Source organism: Talaromyces rugulosus, chromosome V (assembly GCF_013368755.1).
Source record: "Talaromyces rugulosus chromosome V, complete sequence".
Classification (NCBI taxonomy): Eukaryota; Fungi; Ascomycota; class Eurotiomycetes; order Eurotiales; family Trichocomaceae; genus Talaromyces; species Talaromyces rugulosus.
In genome coordinates, this window is record NC_049565.1 from 2,171,401 (window position 1) to 2,197,109 (window position 25,709).

General features: G+C 45.4%; 7 protein-coding genes across 7 annotated transcripts; 2 read left to right on the forward strand and 5 right to left on the reverse strand.

Annotated features, from left to right (window-relative positions):
* Positions 1–493: 493 nt before the first annotated feature.
* On the reverse strand, positions 494–1,905 carry TRUGW13939_09303 (uncharacterized protein; the record flags this gene model as incomplete). The annotated part of the gene is made up of 3 exons (XM_035492427.1): positions 494–1,544; positions 1,602–1,702; positions 1,768–1,905. The coding sequence occupies 3 exons, from the start codon at positions 1,903–1,905 to the stop codon at positions 494–496; spliced, it is 1,290 nt and encodes a 429-aa protein (XP_035348320.1).
* Positions 1,906–4,660: 2,755 nt separating this feature from the next.
* Positions 4,661–6,886, reverse strand: TRUGW13939_09304 (uncharacterized protein; the record flags this gene model as incomplete). Its single annotated transcript, XM_035492428.1, has 1 exon — positions 4,661–6,886. The coding sequence occupies one exon, from the start codon at positions 6,884–6,886 to the stop codon at positions 4,661–4,663; it is 2,226 nt and encodes a 741-aa protein (XP_035348321.1).
* A 654-nt stretch (positions 6,887–7,540) lies between these two features.
* Positions 7,541–8,717, forward strand: TRUGW13939_09305 (uncharacterized protein; the record flags this gene model as incomplete). The annotated part of the gene is made up of 2 exons (XM_035492429.1): positions 7,541–7,867; positions 7,977–8,717. 2 exons carry the CDS (start codon positions 7,541–7,543, stop codon positions 8,715–8,717), a joined length of 1,068 nt encoding a protein of 355 aa, XP_035348322.1.
* A 168-nt stretch (positions 8,718–8,885) lies between these two features.
* On the reverse strand, positions 8,886–11,213 carry TRUGW13939_09306 (uncharacterized protein; the record flags this gene model as incomplete). Its single annotated transcript, XM_035492430.1, has 4 exons — positions 8,886–9,634; positions 9,693–10,781; positions 10,835–11,006; positions 11,124–11,213. 4 exons carry the CDS (start codon positions 11,211–11,213, stop codon positions 8,886–8,888), a joined length of 2,100 nt encoding a protein of 699 aa, XP_035348323.1.
* Positions 11,214–13,253: 2,040 nt separating this feature from the next.
* TRUGW13939_09307 (uncharacterized protein) lies at positions 13,254–14,987 on the forward strand (the record flags this gene model as incomplete). The annotated part of the gene is made up of 2 exons (XM_035492431.1): positions 13,254–13,380; positions 13,480–14,987. 2 exons carry the CDS (start codon positions 13,254–13,256, stop codon positions 14,985–14,987), a joined length of 1,635 nt encoding a protein of 544 aa, XP_035348324.1.
* A 381-nt stretch (positions 14,988–15,368) lies between these two features.
* On the reverse strand, positions 15,369–16,775 carry TRUGW13939_09308 (uncharacterized protein; the record flags this gene model as incomplete). The annotated part of the gene is made up of 1 exon (XM_035492432.1): positions 15,369–16,775. The coding sequence occupies one exon, from the start codon at positions 16,773–16,775 to the stop codon at positions 15,369–15,371; it is 1,407 nt and encodes a 468-aa protein (XP_035348325.1).
* Positions 16,776–18,146: 1,371 nt separating this feature from the next.
* Positions 18,147–19,166, reverse strand: TRUGW13939_09309 (uncharacterized protein; the record flags this gene model as incomplete). The annotated part of the gene is made up of 1 exon (XM_035492433.1): positions 18,147–19,166. The coding sequence occupies one exon, from the start codon at positions 19,164–19,166 to the stop codon at positions 18,147–18,149; it is 1,020 nt and encodes a 339-aa protein (XP_035348326.1).
* Between the last annotated feature and the right edge of the window lie 6,543 nt (positions 19,167–25,709).

Here is a 25,709-nt window from a genome sequence, read left to right on the forward strand (position 1 = left end):
TGAGAAATATAGCTGGTGGCTATCGGCCACGCAGATACCAACACCGATGCAGTTGCCTTGTATGTATTTTCTAGCAAGGGGAGAAAAAAAATCGAGTAATCGTAATGTAATGCCTGTTCAGCTTTCTATTGCATCTTTATGAGGACTGTGTGATGTCGTGGAGGTCACACCAGAAACGGCAAGAGTAACTTAAAAAGGAAATTTGCAAGTAGGCTTCAAAGTGTTAGGCATCTATTAACATGCCTTACAGCAGCCCGCGTCCCATGTATAAAACTATGAAATCGCCTGCGATTTAAATAGGGTTTTCCATGGTCTTCTAAGGCTTTCTACCTTCTAGATCATGATTGCTGGATGAAAATACTCGGGTAAAGAGACAATACATTTCCCTTCATGTAACAAGAAGCACTTGCTTCTTTAAATAAAACCTTGGATGACACGTAGTTATCGTGAAATATTGGTGGCTTCTGTTAAACAACTATAAGGGTTGTCACTCCTAAGCGAACCCGGCTCTCAGGTTGTCATATACACTTGTTGGGTAGTTCAAGTTGTTCAAGCTTTGATCCAAGGCACTCGCACCACCAAATTTCTTGGCTGCCGTGCTAATCAAGCTGGAAATTCCGGTTTTGTCCATACTGACTTCCCACCACATCAAACCGCCCAATCCCATCTTTTTGGTATATTCTGCTTTGACTGCTGCGATGTTGGGCGTATCATAACTGATCATATATTTCTTCTGTGCGTCGTAGCTATAGCTAGCACCAATCTCTGGAAGTTCAACCGTTGTAGCATTGAACCCTGGAGCAGGAAGCTGGTTGTAGTTCCAAATTCCTGCTTGCCCAAATGAACCCTCGGTGCCGAGGCCATCAAAAGGCTTTCCAGGACCAGACGTGTTGTTGAAGGCGGCTCCATACAAGGGGCAACCTAAAACTAACTTGCTCGGGGTTGCACCGTGAGCTATGTAATAATGAATTGACGTGTTTGAGTCAACTGGAGTAGACAATGGGTCTGTGGAAGAATTGAACAGGCTAGCCTGGTGACCAGACTCAGTATTCCAAGATCCGGTATAAGCGTAACCCATCAAGTTCCAAAAGTCAAGATATTTATCCATGTTAGGGAAATCGAGAAGGTCGTAGTTTGAAGATCCCATAGGTGCAGCGAATGAAAGAGAGAATGGAGATGCACTTATGTTTGCCGTGAAGGTATCCAACTTTGTCCGAGTTTTATTTAGGAGGTCGAGGAATTGCTCCATTTGGGTAGAGCTACTTATAGATTCGTAGTCGATATCTATACCGTCGAAACCAAGATTCGATACGATATCAACGGCTGACTTGGCAAATGTTTCTCGCAAAGACTCGGAAGCTAAAACGGGAACCATATTTTTGGAGTATGTACCACCGCCAATAGAAATCATCGTCTTCAAATTTCTTTGCTTCTTTTTTAAGAGAAAGAGCTGCTTAATGTTTCCATAGACGTTTGTTCCGGGGAGTGAAGCATCGTCCCCAGGATATTGATATTGCAAATCTGCGTACTCATCACTCAAAGTACTATGTGACATTAGACTCTTGGTTGAGTGTTCGGATGTAGTATCACAGAGGACTTACACCTCGCCGGTCGTTGAGTTGATGTTAGCAAAAGCGTATATCAGGTGCGTGAGATCGCTTGCTGGAATGTCTGTGACTAGATATTTCGCTGAATAAATGTCCTATATGTAAACATCCAGAGCGTTAATGGTGCTTTCTTGAACGGTATGCATTGTTATGTACCAACCCAGTTACTATAATATGCCACATTTCGGGTCGAGTTTGATTTTGATGAATCCCTGCGTATATGATGCTTGTGATCAATGACACTTGCCGAGGCTACGGTAAAGACTGATAACGTTGAAAGAAGGCCTAGGAAATGCATGTTGTAAGAGCGACAGCCTCAGAGTGCTCAAAAACAGGGTGAAGGACATCCGGATTTTAGAACTTGTGCTCGAGACAACTGTGGTTTCTTTAATAAATTGACCGATGTGGTATCTTGGCCCCTGTGATTACTCGAGGCTGAATAGTCCATGCTTTGGTCTGACAACATTTACATTGACGTGCAGATCTAATTGGCGTACTAGGTTTCACGCTAACTATCTCGTGCAAATAAAAATAATTTATTCTTGGAAGCACACCCTGTTGGTGCAGTTACACCGTAAAGCTGTTGTAGAAGACTAGCCATTCTAGTGTAGTCAGCTTTCGCTAGGCGCATGTAACCCTCAGCATCTGCAACGTAGACGCTCCACCGCGGCCACTGTGCTACTAGCTACCCTTTTATCTTTTTCTCGCTAATAATAACGACGAGAGAAGAAAAGAGTGACAAAGGTTGGAGTTGGTAAATACTAAAGAGATTGAATCGAAATCGAACTATCCCGAGGATGCCATACTTGATCGCGAGGGTCAAAACATGAGTTTGAATGTATACGTAGATTATGACTACTAGCCAACTTGCTTTAATGAAAAATGATCTAATCTCTATTTTTAAGAAATGCGGATCTAGGTACGTATCAATAATTGATTTACCGAGAGTCCTCTGGGGTCTAGACAGTATTATTTTACGCTTCGAGGTTAGACATTAAAACCAACGTTTAATATCCACAACCAACAACGTTAGTACAGTACGGTAGTGACGAGTTACAAAGTTAGTTAATCACATAATAATACCGCCACTCATGTTGGTTCTGCTTCTCTAGGGTCCAGGGACAAAGCGGAACTAACTTTAGGCGTTGTTTGTTTTATTACGCATCGACTATTCAGCGAAAATTCCAGGAATACAACCCTGCGTATTTTTTTGGAACCCGAATGGCCGGTGTCTATTGTTTTTGAATTGGCATACGCTATTCTTAATAAAAAATAAATATAGTTAAGCACTGCTTGCTTTTCTAATATTATTATCAAGAGTCATCATATTTCCAGAAGCCATCCAAACTATTGAGATGTGTAGGATGGATGCTCTTTACTCCACAAATTTCTAGCCGTTAAAGTCGTTAAAAAATATACCATTCTAAATATACAGTCATGTAGTGTGCAACCTTATTTTTCCAACATACTAAAGCAAGTTTATAAACTTTTTAACCCTGAGGCTCATTCCGGCAGTTCACTAGTGAAAGAAAGGAATGTTAAAATTAAAACACGCCATCTTCATTACTAGTTCCCTTTGCCAAGTATTTCTCACTAATAATTACTATTAAAAATATCATCAAATAAGTCTTGCCCAAAAACAATCTTTCACCCCAACCAATTCAATAATGTTGGAATTTAATTGGTAGTGGCGAGTCTAACTACCCAACTCATATTGTAGTTCCGCGCTTGGCACAAAATCGATTTCTTTCTATCGGAGTTTGAGGTGGTTTGAAATAAATGAGAACAGATTGTTGGTTGGATCTTTGCATTAAGTGGCGGTAGCCTCTGACTTAAATATGTATCCACTATCTAGATAAAAAAATGAAAGCCACACATGGTCAGCGTAGTACTAGTTTGCGGTCATAAGCTTGGCTTCAACGGATCTCGGCGGGAACATCCAGATGTCACCGAATCCTCTTAAAGATAATCTTGTCCCTTGAATAGCATAATTTCCTATTTGAGCTTCAGCATTGAGATAACTAGCATCTTGAGTAAATATACAACATGGATATAGTTAATTAATTATCTTTTACAGTAGTCTTTATACCAGCTGGTAACTGCTAGAATAAGTGAGTTTTCTCACCTTCCGTGCAGCCTATCGAGATAGCTTATAGTGTGGATAAAAAGGTGTCTCAAACGAGTCAGCCTAACCGTCTCGAGCGTATACTCGAAAAATAACAACCAATCGCTATAATTTTCTAAATGTAACCAGATAATGGCTCGGGGAATGTATATTTTCACTACAGTGGAGAGAAGTAATGTTAACTGGTATTATAAAAAGGTATAAATAAGCATAAAAATCCTCTTCAAGATCATTACACTACAACAAACCACATCCAACAATTCTGCAAACTCCTCTTTCATAAAAAAAGAAAAGATAAAACAAGCCTTTCAAAATGAAGTTCACTGCTATTCTTATCGCTGCCACTGCGCTGTTTGCATCATCTGTCATTGCAGCAGAAGATGCTACCTGCGGTAGTGCCAACTGTGCCAACGGATTCCGTTGGGTATGTAGACACCAGACATATGTTCCACGAAAAATGAACCCACCAAATTTACTAACCTTTCGTAACAGTGTGATTCTTGCAACTGCTGCGTCGTTTGCAACTACGGCTGTGACGGGTCGGGACCAAACTAAGTGAATAAAAGGTGATATTTTATTGACTTTTTGGGAGCAATGAGATGAAGGAAATGATAAAGGAAATGAAACGAGGAGGGCACATCTCGGAAGAGGAATGAGTGCCAAACATGGAAATCATCTGTAAATAGAATTCTCAACTGGAAATTTTAATTTATTATGATTGTTACATACTCCTTTACTATAGACGTTCCTAATACTCAACTGGTCAATGCCTATCAGTCTAAATTTTAGAGACGACAACCATTTAGTGTTCCTGCTTTTTATGTAGGTCCAATGGACGAGGCATTGCAGGTCACAGTGAGTAGAGTAGGTATTTTTTATATAATAGGTAGCATTGAAGTAGTGAAATCTGTCTTAAAATATAGTCTATCTATCCCCAAACGTCTTCTCTCCATTTTCCTCTCTTCCTAAAATCTTGAGTCCAATTTTGGGCTTGGCTATCGTTCCATCCCCTTGTCTGGATCAAAAACTCGCCCAAGGTGCCACTAACTTCTCTAGCCATTGTAGCGCGGCCACAAATGTAGAGATTGGCACCTTCTTCCTCCATCAAACGAACAACCTCGGCCCCGTATTCTTTCACCCGTTGCTGCACGTAAACCTTTTGGCCATTTTGCTCTCTAGAGAATGCTGTCATAATCTTAAAAAGACTCTCTTTTCCATTATCAAGACCCTTCTGTGTTTGCAACAACTCATTTTGATAAATAAAGTCCTCTTCTGATCTCCGGCAGCCAAAGAACAGAAGCATCTGACCGACAGGTTTTCCTACATTGTGAAGTTTGGCCCGCTCGGCGATAAAAGCACGGAAGGGAGCAATTCCGGTTCCCGCTGCAATCATAATAATCGGGCACGTGCTTTGCGTTGGAAGTCTAAATTTGCTTCTCCGGATGTGAGCGTAGAGCTTTTGACCCTGTAGCAATGAATCACTCGGACCTGCAAGATCGTATTCCGGAGCGATTATGCCTGTGTTTGTTACAGCTGGGCTGTGTGACAAAACTTGCGCTTTCATGAGAGCTAGCAGGTAATTCGAAGCCACTCCGTTGATTGCAGCGTGTGGGTTTTTTGGTAATGGATCCGCTGCTACGAGAGCTGTTATTGCTACTCGTCGCGGGTTCAAAACACTGCTGGAAGAAATTGAGTAATATCGTGGTTGCATACGAGGCAACGACTCAATCACGAATTCAAGTGGCAGCTTTGACCAACTCGAAGTTGCGTTGCCTGCAAGGATGAGAAGGCGTCCCAAAGTAACGTGTGTGTGGGTGAGGTAAGTTGAATATTCCAGTTTATCTTGACCAAGCTTGAGAATAAAGGCCTTTGCTTCAGGATTTGGGGCAAATTGGGCAAGTCCCTCGATAGTGCTTCTAGATACTGGTGCACCAATTTCCAGGTAGCGGGTGAAGAGAGCTCGAATTGTCGTCGGGCTTGGAAGCTCTATCTTGATGTTACTTGGGTCAAGAGACCTGAGAAGTAACGGAGTATCCAGCTTGTTTTGAAGGCCGAGTGATCGGATAAGCAATTCAACCTCGTTATTGGGACTAGAGGGCCAAAGTGCTAGGTGGTCTCCTGTCTTGTAATTCATCTCCGGAAATTCGGACAGGTCGAGTTCCATATGAACACAGTGACGATCCGTTGAAATGAAAAGCTCTCTTGCGTTCTTGATGCCTAGTGTTTGAATCCGAGAACAAGCCGCCGCTCCTTTTTTGTTATTATCTGCTGGATGCGTAGGCTCTCCATGATGTAGGTCGATAGGCTCAAGAGACTCGTCCTCGATCACAGCTATTGTTGGTTGAAACTCGACCGCTTTTTCGATATACTGGAAATCGGTACGAAACGCGGAGAAAAGGCTATCTTTCCACGACAGGAAGTCTTCCTCGGTAGATCTCTCTGCATCGTCGGCTTTTCCTACCGTAATGAATGATTTCGCGCCAGAGTTATCGAGAAAGTCAACTGTTACGTCGATGACCCGGTTGTAGTTTTTGTAGTTGCTGTTTCCAAGACCAAAGGCACCATAGCGAAGATTTGCTAGCCGTGGCCCTGTGTCCGAACTACTGGTCGGAGTGGCAGTAGTGCTTTGCATCCAATCCCAGAGGCCAGTAGCATTGTCACTCGGATCGCCCTCTCCGTAGGTCGACAAAATGAAAATAGCAATATGGTTACTGCTCAGGTCAGAAATCGATTCCGGGTCATAGTCAGAAAGATCCGCGCAAATCGTGCCAACACCGAATCTCAATTGACATTCCTTTGCGAGTTGAGTTGCCAGTCTTTCCGCCGTGCCCGACTGAGATCCCCAGAATATGACAAGAGTCTTGCCTGCTTCTGTCATCTTTTTAGCGATGTTTCGTTCGTCGCGCTTTTGAGCGTCGGACATAGCCTTCGCATTCCCGGCTCCTTCTTGCTGTTGTGGTCTCTCGAAAAGCGTATAAGAGTAAGGATCCGGCTTGTCCCAGAAGATGCCTCTCGATAGGTATATCGACGCAACAATCCCAATAATAACCATGGCTATGATGTCGGGAATTGAAGCCTTTGAGGCTGGACCTAAGATTTTGGAAATGTGTTCCATTCCTTTAAAAAAGGTAGGAACATCTTGGCCGGAGCCCATGATTGAAGGCATATACAAGATACGAATAAGAGGGAAAAATCAGTCTTTCCTCACACTTTCAGGGAAACTTGTCGCAATGATCGGTGCGGCGCAGTGGGTGGCCTATTTAAAACCATCAACGGGGTACGTCAATTGATTGACATAATTGTCCCCGCATATATCTCTGTATGTATATGGGGGATGACCGAATTTCCCCATTCTTCTTATGGTAGACCGGGGATGGTTAACAAGAATGGCGAGTAGATGGATTAGGGTTGGCGGAAACCATAGCCATAAATGCCGAAAGGGGAAAAAATTTACCGCCAGCGTGGGAAAAATCGTCGTCTTCTTTAGGAAAAACACCCCGCGCGCCGATAAGCTTCCCCGCACAGACAACTAGCTACCGCTTCTACATTTGGATACATATTGGACTCTACAGAGCTTCACGCGAAAGGGAATAATCTCTCTTTTCGACGATTCTTGACGATCAAAATGTAATTGTATGCTGTGGAATGGCTGTCAGCTGCACAGCAGTGTTTGTGAAAAGCTATTTAAGGCGACTGATTTCAAAATGTTCGACTTTTTCTATATATTTTTTCCAAAGCCACAGAGAGATCCCATTCACTGAGATAATAACTTTGCTCTCGAAATATTTTACGAAATTTCCGTTCCATAATGGCTCCCAAAAAGCTCCAGGTTGCAGCAGCAGGACTCGGCCGCATGGGAAAGCGACACGCCTTGAACTTTCTCAATCGTGCCCCTCGATCACAGCTTGTTGCCGCATTCTCTCCTGATCCAGAGGAGATTCAATGGGCTAAGGTTCATCTTGAGCCGTATGGCGTGACCCTGTACACCGATTACGATGAGATGATCCAGCAGCCTGGTCTCCAGGCCGTTGTTATTGGGACTGCTACTTCAGTCCACGCGGAAGAGGCTATTAAAGCCATGGAAAAGAACCTGCACGTTCTTTGTGAGAAACCGCTTTCGACTAGTATCGCAATTGTAAGTGATGTCTTGTCTCAATATGCCATATGGTGCCACATTCGCACAAGGCAGTTTATCTTTTATCATCTTCATCGTCGAGTATATGAGTTAATATTTGTGGATTCAGTGCAATGACGTCGTCACAGCAGCTAAACAGCGACCTCACCTCAAAGTAATGTGTGGCTTCTCACGCCGGTTTGATGACTCGTACCGCGCAGCCTACGACAATGCATCGAACGGAGGCATTGGCCGTCCAACCATCCTTCGCAGCCAGACGTGCGACAAGCATGATCCTTCTGGTTTCTTCGTCGAATACGCAGCCTGGTCTGGAGGAGTATTCGTTGATATGGCAGTGCATGATATTGACCTTACCCTCTGGTTCTTCGGCGATGATGTGACCCCGAAGTCAATCTCTGCTTATGGTGTTACCGCAGTCCAGCCTGACCTCAGGAAACACAAAGACTTTGACAATGCGGTGGGAATCGTCGAATTCTACAATGGAAAAATCGCTTATTATTACTGTTCGCGAATGATGGCACATGGACAAGAAGATGTTACCGAGATTATTGGCACAGAAGGCAAACTTTCCGTGAACCTGAACCCGCAAAGTAACCTGGTCAATTACTATCACGCTGGTGGAATCACTCGCGAGGTTCCTCCTCATTACTGGGGCCGCTTTGAACAGGCCTTTGTGCGAGAGACAAACGAGTTTGTGGATGCCTGCCTCGACGACACTCCTCTGCCCTTTAAGCTGAGCAATGCTGTCAAAGCTGTACAAATTGGTGCCTGGCTACAGGAGGCTTTGGTTACCGGACGGTCGCTGAAGTTTGATGAGACTGGCAGAAGAGTCGAAGTTTCTAAGATTTAGACGTTTTCACTCTGTGGTATAAACTGAAACTAGGGAGGTTGTTATGTTGAAGCAATTTAGAAAAAGAATAGAAAATAGAATTTAAGCCTACATATGTAGTTATTAGTTTCATTGTCAGGCTAAAAGTATATTTACATGATTTATAAAGTCGTAAGGTAGTTTTTTTTTTCATTTCAGAAGGTCAGATTCCCAATGGCCGCCATATTGCCATGCTTGTTGCAGCTTTTCTCTCAAATTGCCGAACGGCCATCCAAGATTATACTCCAACTCGTCCAGGATAGAAAAGAGTGCACGGTGCTCTAATTTATCCTCAAAAAGCTCCCCGCACGCCGCAATGCTAAGCATCGCGGTGGTGAAAGCAGGGGGGTTTCTCTTACTATTTACGGCAATGCCACATAGCCTAAGCACGGCGTCTTTCAATTTTTGGTTGAGAATACGCATTCGGGCGACTTGTCCAAACCCCAATTTCGGTTGCGTTGGATCGTTAACATAGAGTAGAATTCGAGCGAGTTCAACGTGCTGCACGCCGGCCGCATGAAGGCTTGTCAAGTAACAGATTTCTGGAAATACTTCTCCCTTTTGGCGTTCTGGCTCCCGGTAGTAAATTGGCTCGAATGTCGAGGGCAAACTTGTTACCCACATCCTTTCGAGTTCTTTAAGTTCGAGCCATTTCTCTTTTCCTAGTTCTGTATCTCGCAAAGGGCCGGTTTTTTCACTGGGGCTGTTATTGCCGTAACAAAAGTTGAGCACGTCAGCGCAGAAAATGACCAGCCGAGTCGTCCATATAGCATCTTCTGCCGGCTCGAATGTCCGAAATACTTCACATCTTGACATGGACATGTTAAAGGGGCGCTGCTTAAGGAAAGCCGAGTAGAGTTCTTGTCGAAAGGCAATTAAGAATACTGCCTGGCGAAGCTCTGTATCATGTTAGCGACTAAGCCGAAAAAATTTCTAGATGTGAGAGTTGTGCCATACTTTGGGGAGGTTCGCTCTGAGTATTGCTGTTTGTGTTTTCAACGGTATTAGGGCTGCTGATTGTCACAGAAGAATCCACCCGAGATACGGACGGTGCTGCGTAATTTGGAATTTGTGCCTCGATGAACGCGTTAAGCATTTGTAAAAAAAGCTCGTTATCTTTTTGTTCGTCCCGGAACGGATAATCAAACTCTTCATACAACCGTAAAATAACCCCGGCTGCCAAAAGGTCTTCATTCCGATTTTGTTCCGGATCCGCCCCCAGTATCAAGAGGTCATTGATACATTTGCTATGATAATGCAATGCAGTCTCGTCTGTCAGGTCATGCAGGACCCTTCCGTTGTATTCAATTGTGCCAGCTGCCTTTCTATACCTTGGTACTCTGGTTAGGTGGCGTGCAGAAGTTGCCAGGATAGCATTCATCAACGCTTGGCATCGTTTTGCTCGTTGAGGGACGATTATTTCAAATTGTCTCTCTGGGTCACAAATATCAAACCATAGGGATAAGTGATCGATAAAATAACGAAATAGTAAGTATTCCAACGTATTATGGCCGAGAGATGATATTACCCCGTTGGATGAACAACCTGAAGAAGGTAGTTTTACAACTCCGCTCATCAACGAGCTAGTTGAACTCAATGGAGAAACAAACTTCGGGGTCTCGTTCTGATTCGCTAGGTTTGGTGAAAGAAATGAAATGTCGGATGCCCTGGAGCCGGCGCGTGGGCGAGAGACATCGGTGTCAGTTGCCAGGGCGCTAGTGGCATCTTCACCAGGATCATTGTGATCGTCATTTCCGCCGTCATATGTTTCTTGTCTAGTCGACCATCGCCTTAATTTTGTGTTATTATTTGGAGAGAGGTCGGAGTTACTGTGGGAAAAGTCGGTGTTGTGCTGGAAGAATCCAGATGCTATTGACAATTCGCGGTCATGTTCCAGGTTCAAACTGTTCATCGCATCTTGGCCAATTTCAGACCAGGTAGAAGGATGAGGTGAAGATAATATTGCAGGGTCATGCATGTCCTCATTGTCGTCATGACTGTAGCAAGCCGCCAACTCTGCTGTTTCGTCTACATATACTAGTTTCTCTTGCAACATATTAGACACGAGTAAAAGCAAGAGTGAAGGGCATAGAGCTCACTCGGTATCTTCAGAGACTTCCGCGGCGGACCACCAAACATATCGCTGGAAACAAGACTAAACTTGAATGGAGCTAAAGTGCGAGTGCATGGTATGCTGTCCTTTTGGCATTGTGTGCAAGTTGGGGCCTCGGCGTGGAGATCAACTCGAGCGACAGGCACACATTTTGCATGCTTATTCGTATTCAGCCCAGCAACAAGTCAGCAAGGCTCTGCACTATGTCAATTTGAGACTTATTTGCAATTATCACATGTGGCTTTCCGCTTTCGTTTGGAGCCACTGCGGCCGACCCTTCTGGATTCGCTATTGCGAGGGCTGTCATCGTTGGCGTTTTGAGGGTCATTCGCTTCCTGATCGTTGTCTTCGGCGGACTCAACCATTTTCATGGACTAGTGGAGAAGAGTAGATGAAGCGGCGAGTACTGCATACGCATCGAGGGGGAATCAGTGCGGAGAGATTGATAGGGATTTGGTGCGGGGAAGTTCTTCCCCACATAAGTGGCTGGCAAATGGGGGTTTCAATTGCCGATCCCCCAACTTAATTGCCGTACCAATACAAGACAATATCTGCCTGCGAAAACCAAGCATCCTCAGTATGAAGTTCGGGAAGAGAGTTCTAGGCCATCTAGATAGTCTGGAAATCCAATGCGTAGGAATGTTTTTCCTCCTTTGTGTATAGCACGACGGATAGTAGTTTATTTGTAGTATCTAGGGGGTAATAATATCAGACCTTCGACTTTTGGTTTGTCATTTTTTAGAGCATCTCTCTGGGCATGGGGTAAGTTCTTAATATAGTAACAGTAGCCGATGAAAAATGAGTGTAAATTTTGGCGACCCATTGGTACCCTTATTATTGATGCTGCAAGATTTATGCCTTGATTGACGAAATCAACGCGATATTGTTCCTCTCACGAGCAAGCTCATTAAAGTAGTACCGAAGGCTCGCACTTCAACTGGGAGAGATTTGTCTGCTTTAATACCATGTAACGCGCACGAGGCCCGCAGCGTAGAAAGCAACTAGGTAGCAATGGTAGCTCCCTGGTCAATTCAATCGTTTTCAGCTCGAAGTATCGAAAAGCGGTTTCTATCATGAGATATATGAGCATTGGCAATCAAGAATATCGGCAAACAGTGAACCAAAGCACATAAATCATGCATCCGTTCATAGTCACCAAAAGGCTTGAACTCACTTGAGCTAAACTCATGAATCAACTGAGCTAGCGTCATTCCACAAGTAATAGCCTCAGTTAAGACTCACAGCAGGACATGTTCTGAAACGCGGGTCTTTCATGGAGGCTATCAGGATGGCCATGCCCGCACCGATAAAAAAAGCAATACACTATCTAGGTATTTGCTTTATCATGTCGCTTAGGTTAGAGTTTTAAGAATAAAACAACATTGGTAATTACCCTCTATACTTTGTTTCATCGTTATCTAGAGTGTATCCACAACGTGTGGTAATACGCTCCTTTTTGGTGTCAGGGAGTGCACCTTGCTCGGGTGTTCAGACAATAAAACTTGACTTTCTTGTGTCTCCTTGTGTGGCTTCTTTCATTTCATGTCCATGGCAAGTCATAAGATAGTTGGAAGGTTTAATGTTCGTACTTCCCATGTGAAACCCAGGCCTCTGGGTACATTTCTTTGAGTAGAACACTTTCCGGATAAGCTACAAAAGACGGAATAAATGCACGCATTCATATATATGCACATATTTAGCAAGCACATAGTTGCTCCCGGGCTTGATTATTCCCAGAAACCATGATGTTGATTACATTCCCCGGGCCTATGACAAAGATGACCCTTCCAGAGGGTAAACTGGTCACTTTGTCCACACAGCTAAAACCGATTGATCACATGACCTCATGAAATTGGGCAATTATCGCTGTACAGTACCCGACACACTGAGCAGAATGTAGAGATGGTTTCGCATGCTTCCGAATAGATATCTAGAAGAGAAATCACTTTCCGGCGCTAAACCCTATTCGCCAAACAAGGAAATGTTTCGCCGGAGGCACAATTGCGTGGACAATCTAGAAGCGCTACTTATGCATGCATTACTCCACACGTCCTTTAAAAAAGGTTCCTGGCTTGGAAATCATTCCCGCAGATTGCCAGATTAAGAAATCCACACCGCAGATGGAGGGGGGTTTTAGGAAATACACCCCGCAAACCACTTTATCAAGAAAATTTGGCCCTATGGGGGCGAATTGCTGTTTTAGACAGATGATCGATCATGATGTCAATGGGGGTATTATTCTTAGAAGACTGATGGTTATATAGATACCTCGAACCAGACCGACCACCAAGGTTTATTCGTGGCCGTTGCTCTTCTGTTCCAAGAAAAAATAGACAACAGAAAGTCACCTCTTCCATCTTCTCTCTTCTTTTCTTGTATAGCCTTTCTTTTTCTTTTTCCATAATATGGATACAAACACGAATTATGTGATGGATACCATATCGCACAGCCCTAGTGCATTCATTTTTGGGGCATGTTGTGTGTTTTATCTTGTGGCTTATCCCATTATCAAGTACTATCAGGATCCGAAAGGTATGTCTAACAAAGAATGTAGAAGAAACACATCTGTAAAGAATGCTACAAAATCCCACTTATTTTCATTAAATGCCTGACTAACAAATGGTTTTGTAGGTCTTCGGAAGTACCCCAATATGACCTTATTTTCCGGGATCTCAGATATTCCATTCATGATTTTGGCCCACACAGGCGCCAGATCGAGAGAGCTTATTAAGATTCACAAGAAGCGCCCCGTCCTACGCACTGGTCCGAATACTTTGTCTTATACGGATCCTCGTGCGATCAAAGATATCTATGGACATGGTACCAAATGCACCAAGGACGGCTCTTATGTAGTCGGCGCAGGCTCCCATTACCACCTTGCAGATGTCGTCGACAAGAGCGACCATGCAAGGAAGCGCAAGGTTCTGTCGTCTGCATATGCTTTGAAAAACCTCGAAGGCTGGGAGCACAAGGTCGCCGACAAGACTGCTCGAGCCATCCGGCACTTTGACAAGTGCTGCACAGCCCCGTTAGCCAGCAATAGAGCCATTCCTGCCAAGGAGGACGTCAATTTGGACTATCGGAAGTGGATGAACTTTTTCACGTTAGACGCCATTGCAGATATCGGACTCTCCGAGAAGCTCGGCTTCCTCGATAGGGGCAGTGACGAAGTCATGGGCCGCAAGACAGATGGTACCCGCTATGAATGCAACCTCCGAGAGTGTCTGTATGCCAGCAACCGGAAACAGTCACTCTTACTATGGTCATATGATTACTACAAAGTCATCGACAAGCTCGCTAACCTAATCCCATTCTATGGCAGATTGGGCAAGTTGGGCGCGAAATGGGACGGCGTTCCTCTCGATCTTTCATACCGTCGCCTCGAGCGATATCGCGCCGGGGAGAAGCTTGACGACTTCTTCCAAGCTCTTATGGAAGACAAGAACGGCAATCCCAATAACCTTGAAATGGGTGAAATTGTTGCGGAAGTGAGCATCATGATGAATGCCGGTAGTGTGACTACAGCGGTTGCAATGACAAACATTATTTATCAGCTGTTGAAAAATCCCGAAATCAAGAAGAAGCTTGTTGAAGAACTTGATGCGGCCCTGGATGACGAAAACGAGGATGAGGATGATGATGCTAGCGAAGATCCATTCGCCGCAGTTGTTTCATATGACCGTGTGAAGCATCTTCCATATATGCGAGCATGCCTGGATGAGTCTCTGCGGTTGTTCCCGCCTACTCCTCATAATCTTGGAAGACAAACCCCACCAGAAGGAGCAAATATTCTGGGTGATTACATACCCGGTGGTGTTTCAGTTGGCATGACTGCCTTGGCAGTGCACTGGAACGAAGAAGTTTTCCCAGAACCGCACAAATTTATCCCGGAGCGCTGGCTTGGGGAAGAAGGCAAAAACAACCAGCCGTACTTCCTTGCTTTCTCGGCCGGTGCTCGGGGCTGCATAGGCCGGAACATTTCTTACCTGGAACAAGCTGTTGTTCTAGCTTCTGTGCTCCGTAGGTATGAATTCGCGTTGCCTCATCCTGGCTGGGAGATTGAACGACGTGAGGGCATGAATTGGCTGCTTGGCGACATGCCTGTCAAAATTTGGCGACGACAGAGAGTTACGGCTTAGTATATTGAAATGTGTTGTATTGTTGATGATGCACTTTTGAACACTGCATGCAGGAAGAAAGAATATTTGCGACGATTGATGTTTATACCCTGACCCAAGCTTGATCAACTGGTTGATTAACCTGACAAGAAGCTGAAGTTATAATGTTTTGTATTTAACGGCTGATATTTCAACTAAGTTTATCAACTGATAAAAAAAGAAGTAGACTTATAACCTCTATAAATATAGATAAATATCAATGATTAGGTATCTAAAACAAAGCCGCGGCGTATAAGTAGCTGCGTAGAAATTTAGTCAACCTTTTTGGGGGAAAAACCGTCAATATCATATAATTAATGTGTCAACTAGTTTTTTTTTTTAGATCTAACAATCATTACCAAATCAAACTTCATTCACAGAAGACCCAGCCGACTCAAGTATTCCAAATCCAAATGCCTTCCCAATCCGAACGAGCAACGCCCCAAACCACGACCGCTGCTCGCGATCTAGATGATCGAAGCCAACAGCAAGACTCAAAGGCCAGACCAATAAACGGATATCGCTAAATAAAAAATCTTCTTTAGGCAGCACTTCAATGGATTCCGGTATATTTTTGTGTTGAACGAGCTTGATGTTTCCTAGGCAAAACGGTAGGATGGACGCTAGATCGTCGGCCGTCGTCTTCAATATGGAGTGACAGCCTAAACTGAGCTCGTAAGGAAGAAATTTGGCCGCGTCAAGTGTTTCCAGGCGTGTTTCGTTGACCAGAATTCTCGTGGCGAAATATAAGGCCCAGACTCCTGCGTACTCCACACTTGAGCACGTGTAGACTATTGGGCGTAAAAATTCCGGTGTCGGATAAGAGGAGGTAGAAAAACTTTCTGGCGTAGTGTGTCTTTTATATGCCCACGCACTAGGAAACCGGGTAGGTAGATCGTGTAAATCCTTGTCGATTGTTTGTGCCTCTTTTTCGAGGGCCTCTAAAGTGGCATGTCGCGCATGACAATCAATATCAACGCCTTGCTGGAGTTTGAGTAACTCTGCCAGTCGTTCACGGATATGTACAATTCGCACGACAATGTTGTCATATTCAAAATCTATACCCTGCTCGCCATATGCCGCCCCATCTAGCAAAAAATCCGGCAATGCGGTCTTGCGAAGCAAAGCAGACCTAATTAGCCCTCGCCGTGTATGCTTCATAATAGTAGAAGGTCGCTTGACATCGCTAAGCTTTTCTTTCCACAGCGCTAGGGCCGCAAGGGCCCCATCGTGGTGCTCAAAGCTCGTGTATTGGACGCCTGAAAAAATCCTTTCCGGGGTATCATTGTCAGAGGGGTGCACTGCATCTTCGTACCGGGCCATAAAAAATATAGCAAGCAGGTACGAATCAATAGAGCTTTCGTTTAGTTCAGGCGTCGATTTTCGAACTATTTGTAATAGCTGCTCGTATTCCAGGCAAGCTTCAGTGGCTGCCGGCGGACAATTGTGAATTCGCGAGTACAGAACAAGAGCCATAGCAGATACGGCATGATCTAGAATCGGATATTCGCCTTTAGCCGTCCATAGAGGCAATAAGTCACTGTCTGTTGCCCGTAGTAGACTCGGTTGTTCTTTGGGTATAGTCAGATGGTTATTCAAATACTCGGCAATAGCCTGTGCTTTCAGGTCCTCCGCTAGCGAACGCTGTTGCGAAGCCACGTCCTCGGCGTCTTGGGACTTGCGCTTCGGCCGTGGTCCACGAGGGCGTTTGGTCTGACCGCTGGCGAAAGAGTTCTCACTATAGTATGAGTGTTGAGCGACGCCTGTCATGCCGCGACAGACTCGCCGGGACTTGATGCATTTGCGGCAGATCGGCTTCGTCTCGTCACACTGCAGTTATATTATCAGTCATAATACCTATGGCAAATCCCTATTAACCCATTGTTCGCTGATTAACTAACCTTGATTCGCCGGGTTTTGCACGTTTCACAGCCTAAACTTGGAAATGGCATGATGTCCGAATTCGCTTCTTAATACCTTCTCGTGCGACTGTATCCTCTTCCTTTGATAGATATGTTAGTGCTTCTTATATTTTAATTTTAAACATGGTCGTGTCGTGATTATAATGGCAAATTATATTGTCACCTCGATTAACTTATAGGAATTGTCGTCGAAGTGGCGTATCCGAAGCCTTTCCAGATACGGTCTAGGGCTGCTTGTGTACGAGTGTATCTGGTAAAGTCCACCAGTTACTATTTAAACCCATCCAAGCCTATACAAAAAAAAATAAGATTCTCACGTTTGTATCTAGTAAAGTGAGGGATAAAGATTGCCAAAGAAATTTCATATGTTTTTACGCCCTACATAATATATAGCGCCTTCTACTCACTAGCTCAACTGATGAACACCAGCCAGCCACATGATATCCAATTATGCCGTGAGATTGACAAAGAATCATTATGCGTCTTTAAAAAATAGTAAATTCTTTCCCGGTAGTTGATCCATTCCAAAGTGCCCACTTCCCTGGTGAGGCATACGTGTTAAGGGTTATATAGAACACGTGATGCACACTGCAAGGCATGAGTGAGTAACGTGCGTAAGTCACGCACATGCCAGCATGATGATCCTAAAGATAGATTTTGATAGAGATGGGCATCGAGGCATGCACCACATGATGCGCTAGCTAATTTTGTGGATTCCATAGATAGCAAAACGTGCCATACCGACGGCCGGTTCGGGTGGCTTGATGCTTGTTTCTCGTTGGTGTGGGGCGCACTGCAAGGGATGGATGAACTCAAGAATGTGTCATGTTGGCAACGGGCGATATTTGTTTATTTATTATTATATTATTTTGGTAGTCTCGAGGGTGCGTGGTTGGGTGTGAGGTCAAGAACGCTATTAGAGTGGTAGACACCTTGAAGCGGCGAATTCCAGAGTACTACCGACCTAGCGTTTGCTACAAGAGATGCTACTTTTTATTACTACTTTTGATCATAATGGAAGAGATTGTAGAAAATCAATTCTAATGTTAATTCACCTGTAATCGAAGCGACCGACAAAAATGCAAATCAAGCATATAAACATGGCGCGAAAATGCAAAGCCATTTAGAAGCTGCCACCACAACAATCAATGAAAGTGGCAGCGAAAAACAAGAGTTATATACAACGAAGGATTCATTTCAAGATCCGACAAGCGAGCGCTTAGCAGGCGCTGCCGGTGGTCAGGATGCTGTGAGCCTCCTGGGCGTAGGTGCAACCGTTGTTGACGTTGTCGTCAGAGAAACCAGCAGCCCACATCATGACACCACCGAAGGCAGAGTCATCCTTGTACTTGGTGACAAGGGTGGCGAGGTCGGCGGGAGCAAGGTAGTACTTGGCACCAGAGTCAGTACCAGTGGCACCGAGCTCAGAGGCAGGGACACCGATGACGATCTTAGCGCCGGAAGAAGGAGTGTTGGCAATGTTGGAGACCCAGTCAGCGTAGTTGGTGCCAGTGTCAGTGGAGCAGCCCTCGTTGTTGTAGAACTGAACCCAGAGGTAGTCAAACTGGCTGCTGGTGATGATGGCCTGCATGTTGGGCTCAGGGATAGGGCATTGAGGAGCACCGGTAATGTAGTATGTGTTGGAGGAGTCGCTGGCGAAGTTTTCACGGAGCTTGGCGATCAAGTACTGGTAGTTGTCGTTACCGCTGTTGGCCTCAAGATCAAAGTCCCAGCCGTTGACGAAGGCGTCACCGAAGGGGCGAGGGGCACTGCCGCTGCCCTTCTTTCCGTAGGAGTCCCAGAGAGACTGGCCGATGGCCTCGGCATCAGACTGGCCCTGGAGGGAGTAGGCACCAGAGGCACCACCAAGGGAGAGGATGATCTTCTTGCCGTTGCCCTGGCAGGTGGTGATGGCGGTGGCGAGGTCGTCGCAGCCAGTGCCCGCACCAGTGGTGTCGATGGAGCAAGACTGGCCGATGGTACCAGCGGGGGTGGTGACACCGTTACCCCATTGGTAGAGGAAGGACAGAACAAGAATGTCGATACCAGAGTCAGCACCGCAGTAGCTGGAGAGGTCGTTGTTCTCAACAACGCCGCCACCGTTCTGGCCCCAGTAGACAACAGTCTCAGCGCTGGCAGTACCGTTCTGGCGGCGGCTGAAGGAGTGCTTGGGGACTGTAGGGTAGGCCATGGCAGTGGTGGCCATGAGGCCGAGACCAGCAATTGTGGAGAAATGCATTGTTAGATATTGTTGTCAAGATTGAACTTTCTAGAAGGAGTGTTAAAACCGAGGTCGATCGGTGCTAGTTGTCAAGGAATGTCTGAAAAGAGAATGGACAGATCCGTCAAGGACCTTTGAGAAAATGACTGTCGAGTCGGAAGGAAGGTGAAGTTGGTGATGAAAAGAGAAAGAAAGAAAAGACCAAGCTAGATGGGAGCTCTCTGGTCTATTTATGCATGGGAGCTGGGTCATACCCCCCCGGTCTTGTGGTATCAATGGTAACTGTGTGGAATGGGCGTATGTAGATCATTGCAACCAAGCGGACTAGAACATCCATAGTGATGACCGTTCCATCGACGACGGCCTCTTGGGGGTCATGGTCCCATTGCTACTATTGGCCCCAGTGCTATCGGCCAACAGCTGGGTGCTGCGGCACTGGTCACGGCGAAGTGACATGGGCGGTCATCAAGCGCGGGTAGTGGAGACCGAGATAGCAGACAGCTTCTGTCGCATGGCAGCCACCAAGCCGAGTGGGCGATGGGCGCAAAGGTTGCAGCCACTGATCAAGCAAGGAAATGCAACGTTCCTGACTAGAGCTTCCCGGCCCCCCGGTTTGACATAAAGCCACAGTTGGTCGTAGCCGGCCCGTATCTCCAGGCTCCAGTGCCCAGAATGCTTAAGTCACGCCCGGATACTCGAAGCACATATGCACGAGGCCGCGAGAGCCCATAAGCCAACCCAGAATTACGTACGTGCAGCAGGGTGGCCTCGCGATACCGCCTTGGGGCCTAGCCATGGGACGGCAGAGTCAGCCGGGCTCGTAGAAGAGGCAGTTTCACACTAATGTTTCGATCTGCGGGGTATCAAAAAATGTGATATGTCTCTCGTAGGCTGGCAGCCGCAGGCGATCAACGGCTCTGCGGCATGCTGACGTCAACGGGAATGAGCACGCGCGTACATATTCATTAAGTATCCTGGTTTCTGGACAGGCTCTCTGCTCGCGGTCTGTCTGTATCTTGGGATACCTTGAAAGATCGCATGTGAGGCTGCTGAGATCGGCTCCTGGTCGCAGGAACCGTTAGTTTCTTCGGGATGACAAGAAAAGTGGCCAGGAATTTCCTGTTCGGGCAAGGCCAATGTCACGGTGGCAACTTTGTTCCGTTTCAGGCCTAGGGTTGAGCCCTACGCCGTATCGGGCTAGCGCTGTCCATGCCGTGCTTCGACTGCAATCCACACCTCAACACCGTCCGTCCACACCGTCCATGGGGCTCTGCCGCACGTGTGTTTCATCGTCCACCACTCGTTCTAACTTCTAATTATTTTGTCCTTGCTACTACTGCTATGGCCTCGTCGCTAGCCAGCACTACTTACAACTTACAACGCAGGCCGAGTGTGGGTAGCCTCATCACGCGACCCCGCTTCCATGACCACGTTCTCCAGAACGCAAATAATTGCAGGAGAATAATGCGCAATTATACTCCATACGCACCGCATGCGCTGATGGACCCTGGGATTAGCTTGTCATCTAGGGCCGCCGCTTAAAACGCATGACCAACAGCTTCCAGACGATCGCCTCATCCTTTCTGGGGTCGTCAATTCACGTGACTGCGAGTCCGTCTGCCCCTGAGAGGAGGCTTCGGCCTCGAGAATCGAGATACATATCAGTGGGAGACTCGAAGCACCGAGCGTGTGCGGCCCACGTATCGACTACCGACCCTGGCTAACTCATGGAATATATCCCGTCAGGCCAATGACGCTACAGCTGCAAGTGCCGGCCGTCCCTGATCGGCGCCGCCAGTCAGAAAACAACCCCCATCAGGATCACGAAGTGGAGATGGCTCCCGTTTCGCGTTGCAGTTCGCGTCCAAGCTGCTCCGTACGTATCCTCGAGATCGGCAATCAACACCGGCCGGAGAACATGGGACGATGTACGATTACGCATGTAGTAGTCGCAGACTCGCAGTCGTACGTATGTCGTACTCTATCCGTGCATGTGCCATCAGATGTGTACCGTAGGATTAATACTGTGATTAACATTGTCTCTGATACGTAGATGCATGCAAGAAACTTCTTCCGGTCACAGTCTCATTAACCAAGAACCGATTATTGACTATCGCAGAACCCTTGCGAATTATTACACATTCAGAGGGAAAAGAGCAAGCTGCAACGCCATTGATGTTGCGTCGGGTCGGATATCCGGAGCCGGGGATGGTACGTACATAGTACGTACACCAAATCTTGTGGATACGTACAGAGGACTACTACTATTATTGTAGGAAATGTAAAAATAGCAACCCTTAATCTGAGTTTGAGATAGCCAAACTCAACTCATCCCACGATAATAATAATAGTGATAATAACGATAATAATAATGGAGTATTATTATACGGCTTGCGCGCCAAACCGCCCCAAAGGGCTAGCTTAGGGCTAGCAGTTTAGCCTCGCCGCTCCACTATTTTTAGATGTCATCATCACGCTTCTTTTTTCTCATTTATTTCCTTATTCAGTACTCCATACGTACTGACAATGCAGAAGCCATTCAAGGGGCCGCCCCAAACTTCTAGGACTTTTCTAGAAACTGTCCAACGCATAATTTAGTAGTAGTTTCCTTGCCTATTCCAGCCATTCAGAGTTAATGGTGACAGTTTAAAACAGATCAATAACCAATACGCAGGCAGCATAACGGAGGCTATTCCATTTCAGCACTGTAGATCGGTGGCGTCTGTCTTAATAGTACTAAGAGTACGATTTCCCTAAGGCGTAGGCACTAGACAAGCGATGCTACGTGTTGGTTCGACCATTCCGAATCATATATAGCCTACCCCCTAGGGACGCCTTTTGAAGCTTGTCAATTGATGTTCCAGGGTGAGGTAAGACTACATTTGATGATTCGCTAACAAATATAGAATCATCAATGAACTATTCACTGTTCAGTTAACCATTTCGGAAAACACGAAACTTCCGCGTTAGCCTTTTTTCTTTTTTCTTTTTTTTTGAGCGGATTTGTTCGAATTGAAGAATCGAGGAACTATGTGCTGCGTTGGGAGCTCCTGAAAGCTTGGTCTGGTTTCGTCTGATGATACATTTGCCATAGGCTGGGTCATAACGCTGTGGCTCATAGTCGGTAAGTTCAATGTTGCACGTTTCAACAGAATACTTCAGCTAATGGAAATAGTATTCCTCCAGGTATCCTTATTCCTCCTACAAATCCAAAGTCGTTCCTCCATAATACTCAGAATTATTGTCATTTCTATCCTTCTCCGAACAATCGATGGGTGTCTTGTTGATCTAGGCTCGGATTAGAATAAACTTGCGAGGACTTATGAAGTGAGAAGCGATCTCACCTGCTGGACTGCATTGGTGTTGCACTCAACAGCTTTGATCAAAACGCCAAGTTGCCAGCCACGTCCAGTTCTCTCCATCTTTTTTTGTCCGCAGTGATGGTCGATCCACTGGACTGGTTCATGTTAGAAGATTTTGAAGATGTGCCATTGCAACAATCACGAAAGAATTTTGGGATCGGGTCACACACATGCCCCCTGTTTTCACAGCGGACGCACTTTGACAATCGGTTCTCTCTGGGCACAAGCAATGCCTCCATAACATATCAACTACAAGTGTGTTGACTCTGGGTAGACATGTGACCATCAACTCGTAACTCACAAACCTGACTTTTTCTTTTTCTACTTCGTAGGGTTCTTCAGGTCTCCGTTGCTAGAACCTCCTAAGCTCACTTACCCATACCAGACACGGTCCTTTCCCAGCATTTAATTTGGTAGTGCTGATACAGGCTATTTGACAATATCAATAACATCTTTGAAGTACTCGGCCGTAGTATGGCCCTTTCTTAAAGCCCGGCGTAGACAAACATAGAAAGCGGGGTAAGGGGGTTCTTTGATCTCCACAGGGGGGAAACTCAAACGGTATGCGTTGTGGTGGTACAACAGTGTCATATTTTCCTCGGACGTCGTGCAAGTTTCCTAATTCGGCTTCTCCTTGTCGGCGCACGTGAAAGAGCCTAAAGTTAACACAAAAATACAAACGTGATGAACTCGTTGAATGATTATCTGGGCAGAATCTTCCAGCTTTAAACGGCTAGCCAAAGAGCAAATTATTAGGCGATGCCTGTTCGTCGATGACTTCTAACGCTTAAGTTCTCGCTATAGGGGGGTTATGGCACTATTTTACCTAAAAAGAACATTCCAGATGTCTAGATCATCTCTTTTTGAATAAGCAATAGAAGCCTTACCGTTCTCAGAACAAATCTCTTTAATGTTACGCTCACAGTCGTCCGTGTGACGTGCCTTTTCCAAAGATATTCGATTCCTATCTAGGGGTGCGATTCTCTAAAACAACAAGCATGGGAAAGGAATCTAACTACCAGGACCTGCGGGAAGGTTTTATCTTGTGTGCTTAGGTAACCAGCTTGACCCCTTATGGCCCCGGGGTGAGGCTATCCCCAGATCTGGCACCGCGGGTTAGGGTTGATGCCCTTCCTGCCTGAGGCCTCCCATCCGGCCACGAGGCCGCTCCTACCCTTGGGGATAGCCTCAGGCTCAGCCGTCACAGTCCGGGGAATTTGAAAGGGCGTCTGATTGTGCATGCAACTGCTACATAAAAGCCAAATATATATATCAGCGCTAACGCTAGCCCTGGTGTTGTCGATGATGAAAGATCAGAGGATGCATAAAGCTTCAGGAACGAATGACTTGAATTATTAGATTACTTCAAGAAATATGGAGCTAGTTTAGGGGAGATATTATTTATACAATAGGATAGAGAGGAGGATTATAAATTAAGAATTTCTCCCACATGTCCTAAAAACCAATAAATCTTCCTACTTACACTATAGGGACAAGTTGTTATCTAGGACATCCTAAAGCTTCTATCCTAACTCCCAACTTTCTAGCTATTTCTCTAGTCTCTTTAAAGGTCCATGTTAATCTATAATATAGTATAAAAACTTTAAATTTTATACAAATATTAGGTTATATCCTTTCCACCACACCTACATGTGTAGTGTGACGGCTGAGCCTGAGGCTATCCCCAAGGGTAGGAGCGGCCTCGTGGCCGGATGGGAGGCCTCAGGCAGGAAGGGCATCAACCCTAACCCGCGGTGCCAGATCTGGGGATAGCCTCACCCCAGGGCCATAAGGGGTCAAGCTGGTTACCTAAGCACACAAGATAAAACCTTCCTGCAGGTCCTAGTAGTTAGATTCCTTTCCCATGCTTGTTGTTTTAGAGAATCGCACCCCTAGATAGGAATTGAATATCTTTGGAAAAGGCATGTTATATTACAACAAGCATTGCTATATTTTATCTTTATCTTTCTTACAACTAGCACAGCCAGCACTTAGCTGCAGTTAGTACTCTGGTTAGGGGTAGATTTTTCTTTATCTTAACCTTTTTATGTTTAGTATAGTCTGTATAGTCATGACAAACGCCTTGTTAGTGCTCTGACTTTAAATCTTTATTTATCTTTATTTGAAACCTAGAAATCTTGTGAGCTAGTATAATGGTAAGATTAAGTACCACTAACAGACGTCAGCATGGCAAAAGCGCCAGTAATGATGATGTGGAAGAGCCCAGTTGCTGCTTGACTGTTAACCTCGAAGAACTGAAGCTTGGAGATGTTCCTGAGGGACTATTTAATAAGGATGAATTCCTTAAGCTTTGTAAAAGTGACCCTGGAGGCCTGTTTAAAGGTTTATTCTAACACCTCTCTATGTAGGAGAAACGACTAGAAGAGGCTCTTACTAAGTCTAGCAACAATGATACAGAGAAAATCGACTCTATGAGAGAGGAGATTTAGAACCTCAAGAGCAACCTAACCGACCATCGCTAGACCATGTCCGAACTGATCACGGAGTGTAATGCCATAATCACCAATACCTCTCCAGCCGGGGAAGACTATAAAAAGAAAACTACTAAGCTACTAAATAGCCAGCTGCTATCAGATGGAATCAATCCCAAGTATGAATCATGGGAGATCAATATCAAGAACAAGTTGGAAGCCAACACCGACCATTACCTAACAGCCCTGGCCTGTATGGCGTACGTGAAGGGGATGTGTAAGGAAGAAGCAGCTAACCACTTACTCCTACAATTCTGGAAGGACTTAGCACAATATTACTAGGATATCAGTGACATCTTCAAGCATCTAAGAATAATCTACATAGACAAGAACCGCGTGATCAATGCGAAGATAGAACTCCATCGTCTAGTAATAAGAGATTCAAAGTTTCAGATCTTTTTATCGAAATTCACGTTTCTTACCCAGAAAGCTGGCCTCGCCCTATCAGAATAGAAGAAAGAACTCTACTATAAACTTTTGTTCAATATACAGCGCGCCATGATCAAGGAAAGCATTAATCCAATGGTATTATACCAGACCTTTGTACAAGGATGCTATACTACTGCCAACTGCCTCGAGCAGATCACTAAAGGGGAATGACGCGCCTATAGCCATAGAATTGGGAGTAGCAAAGGCCACAGCCAAGAAGGCCACTAGTTGAATACCTCTGGAGGATTAAAGTTAAAGAATAAAGCCCTTTAACCACA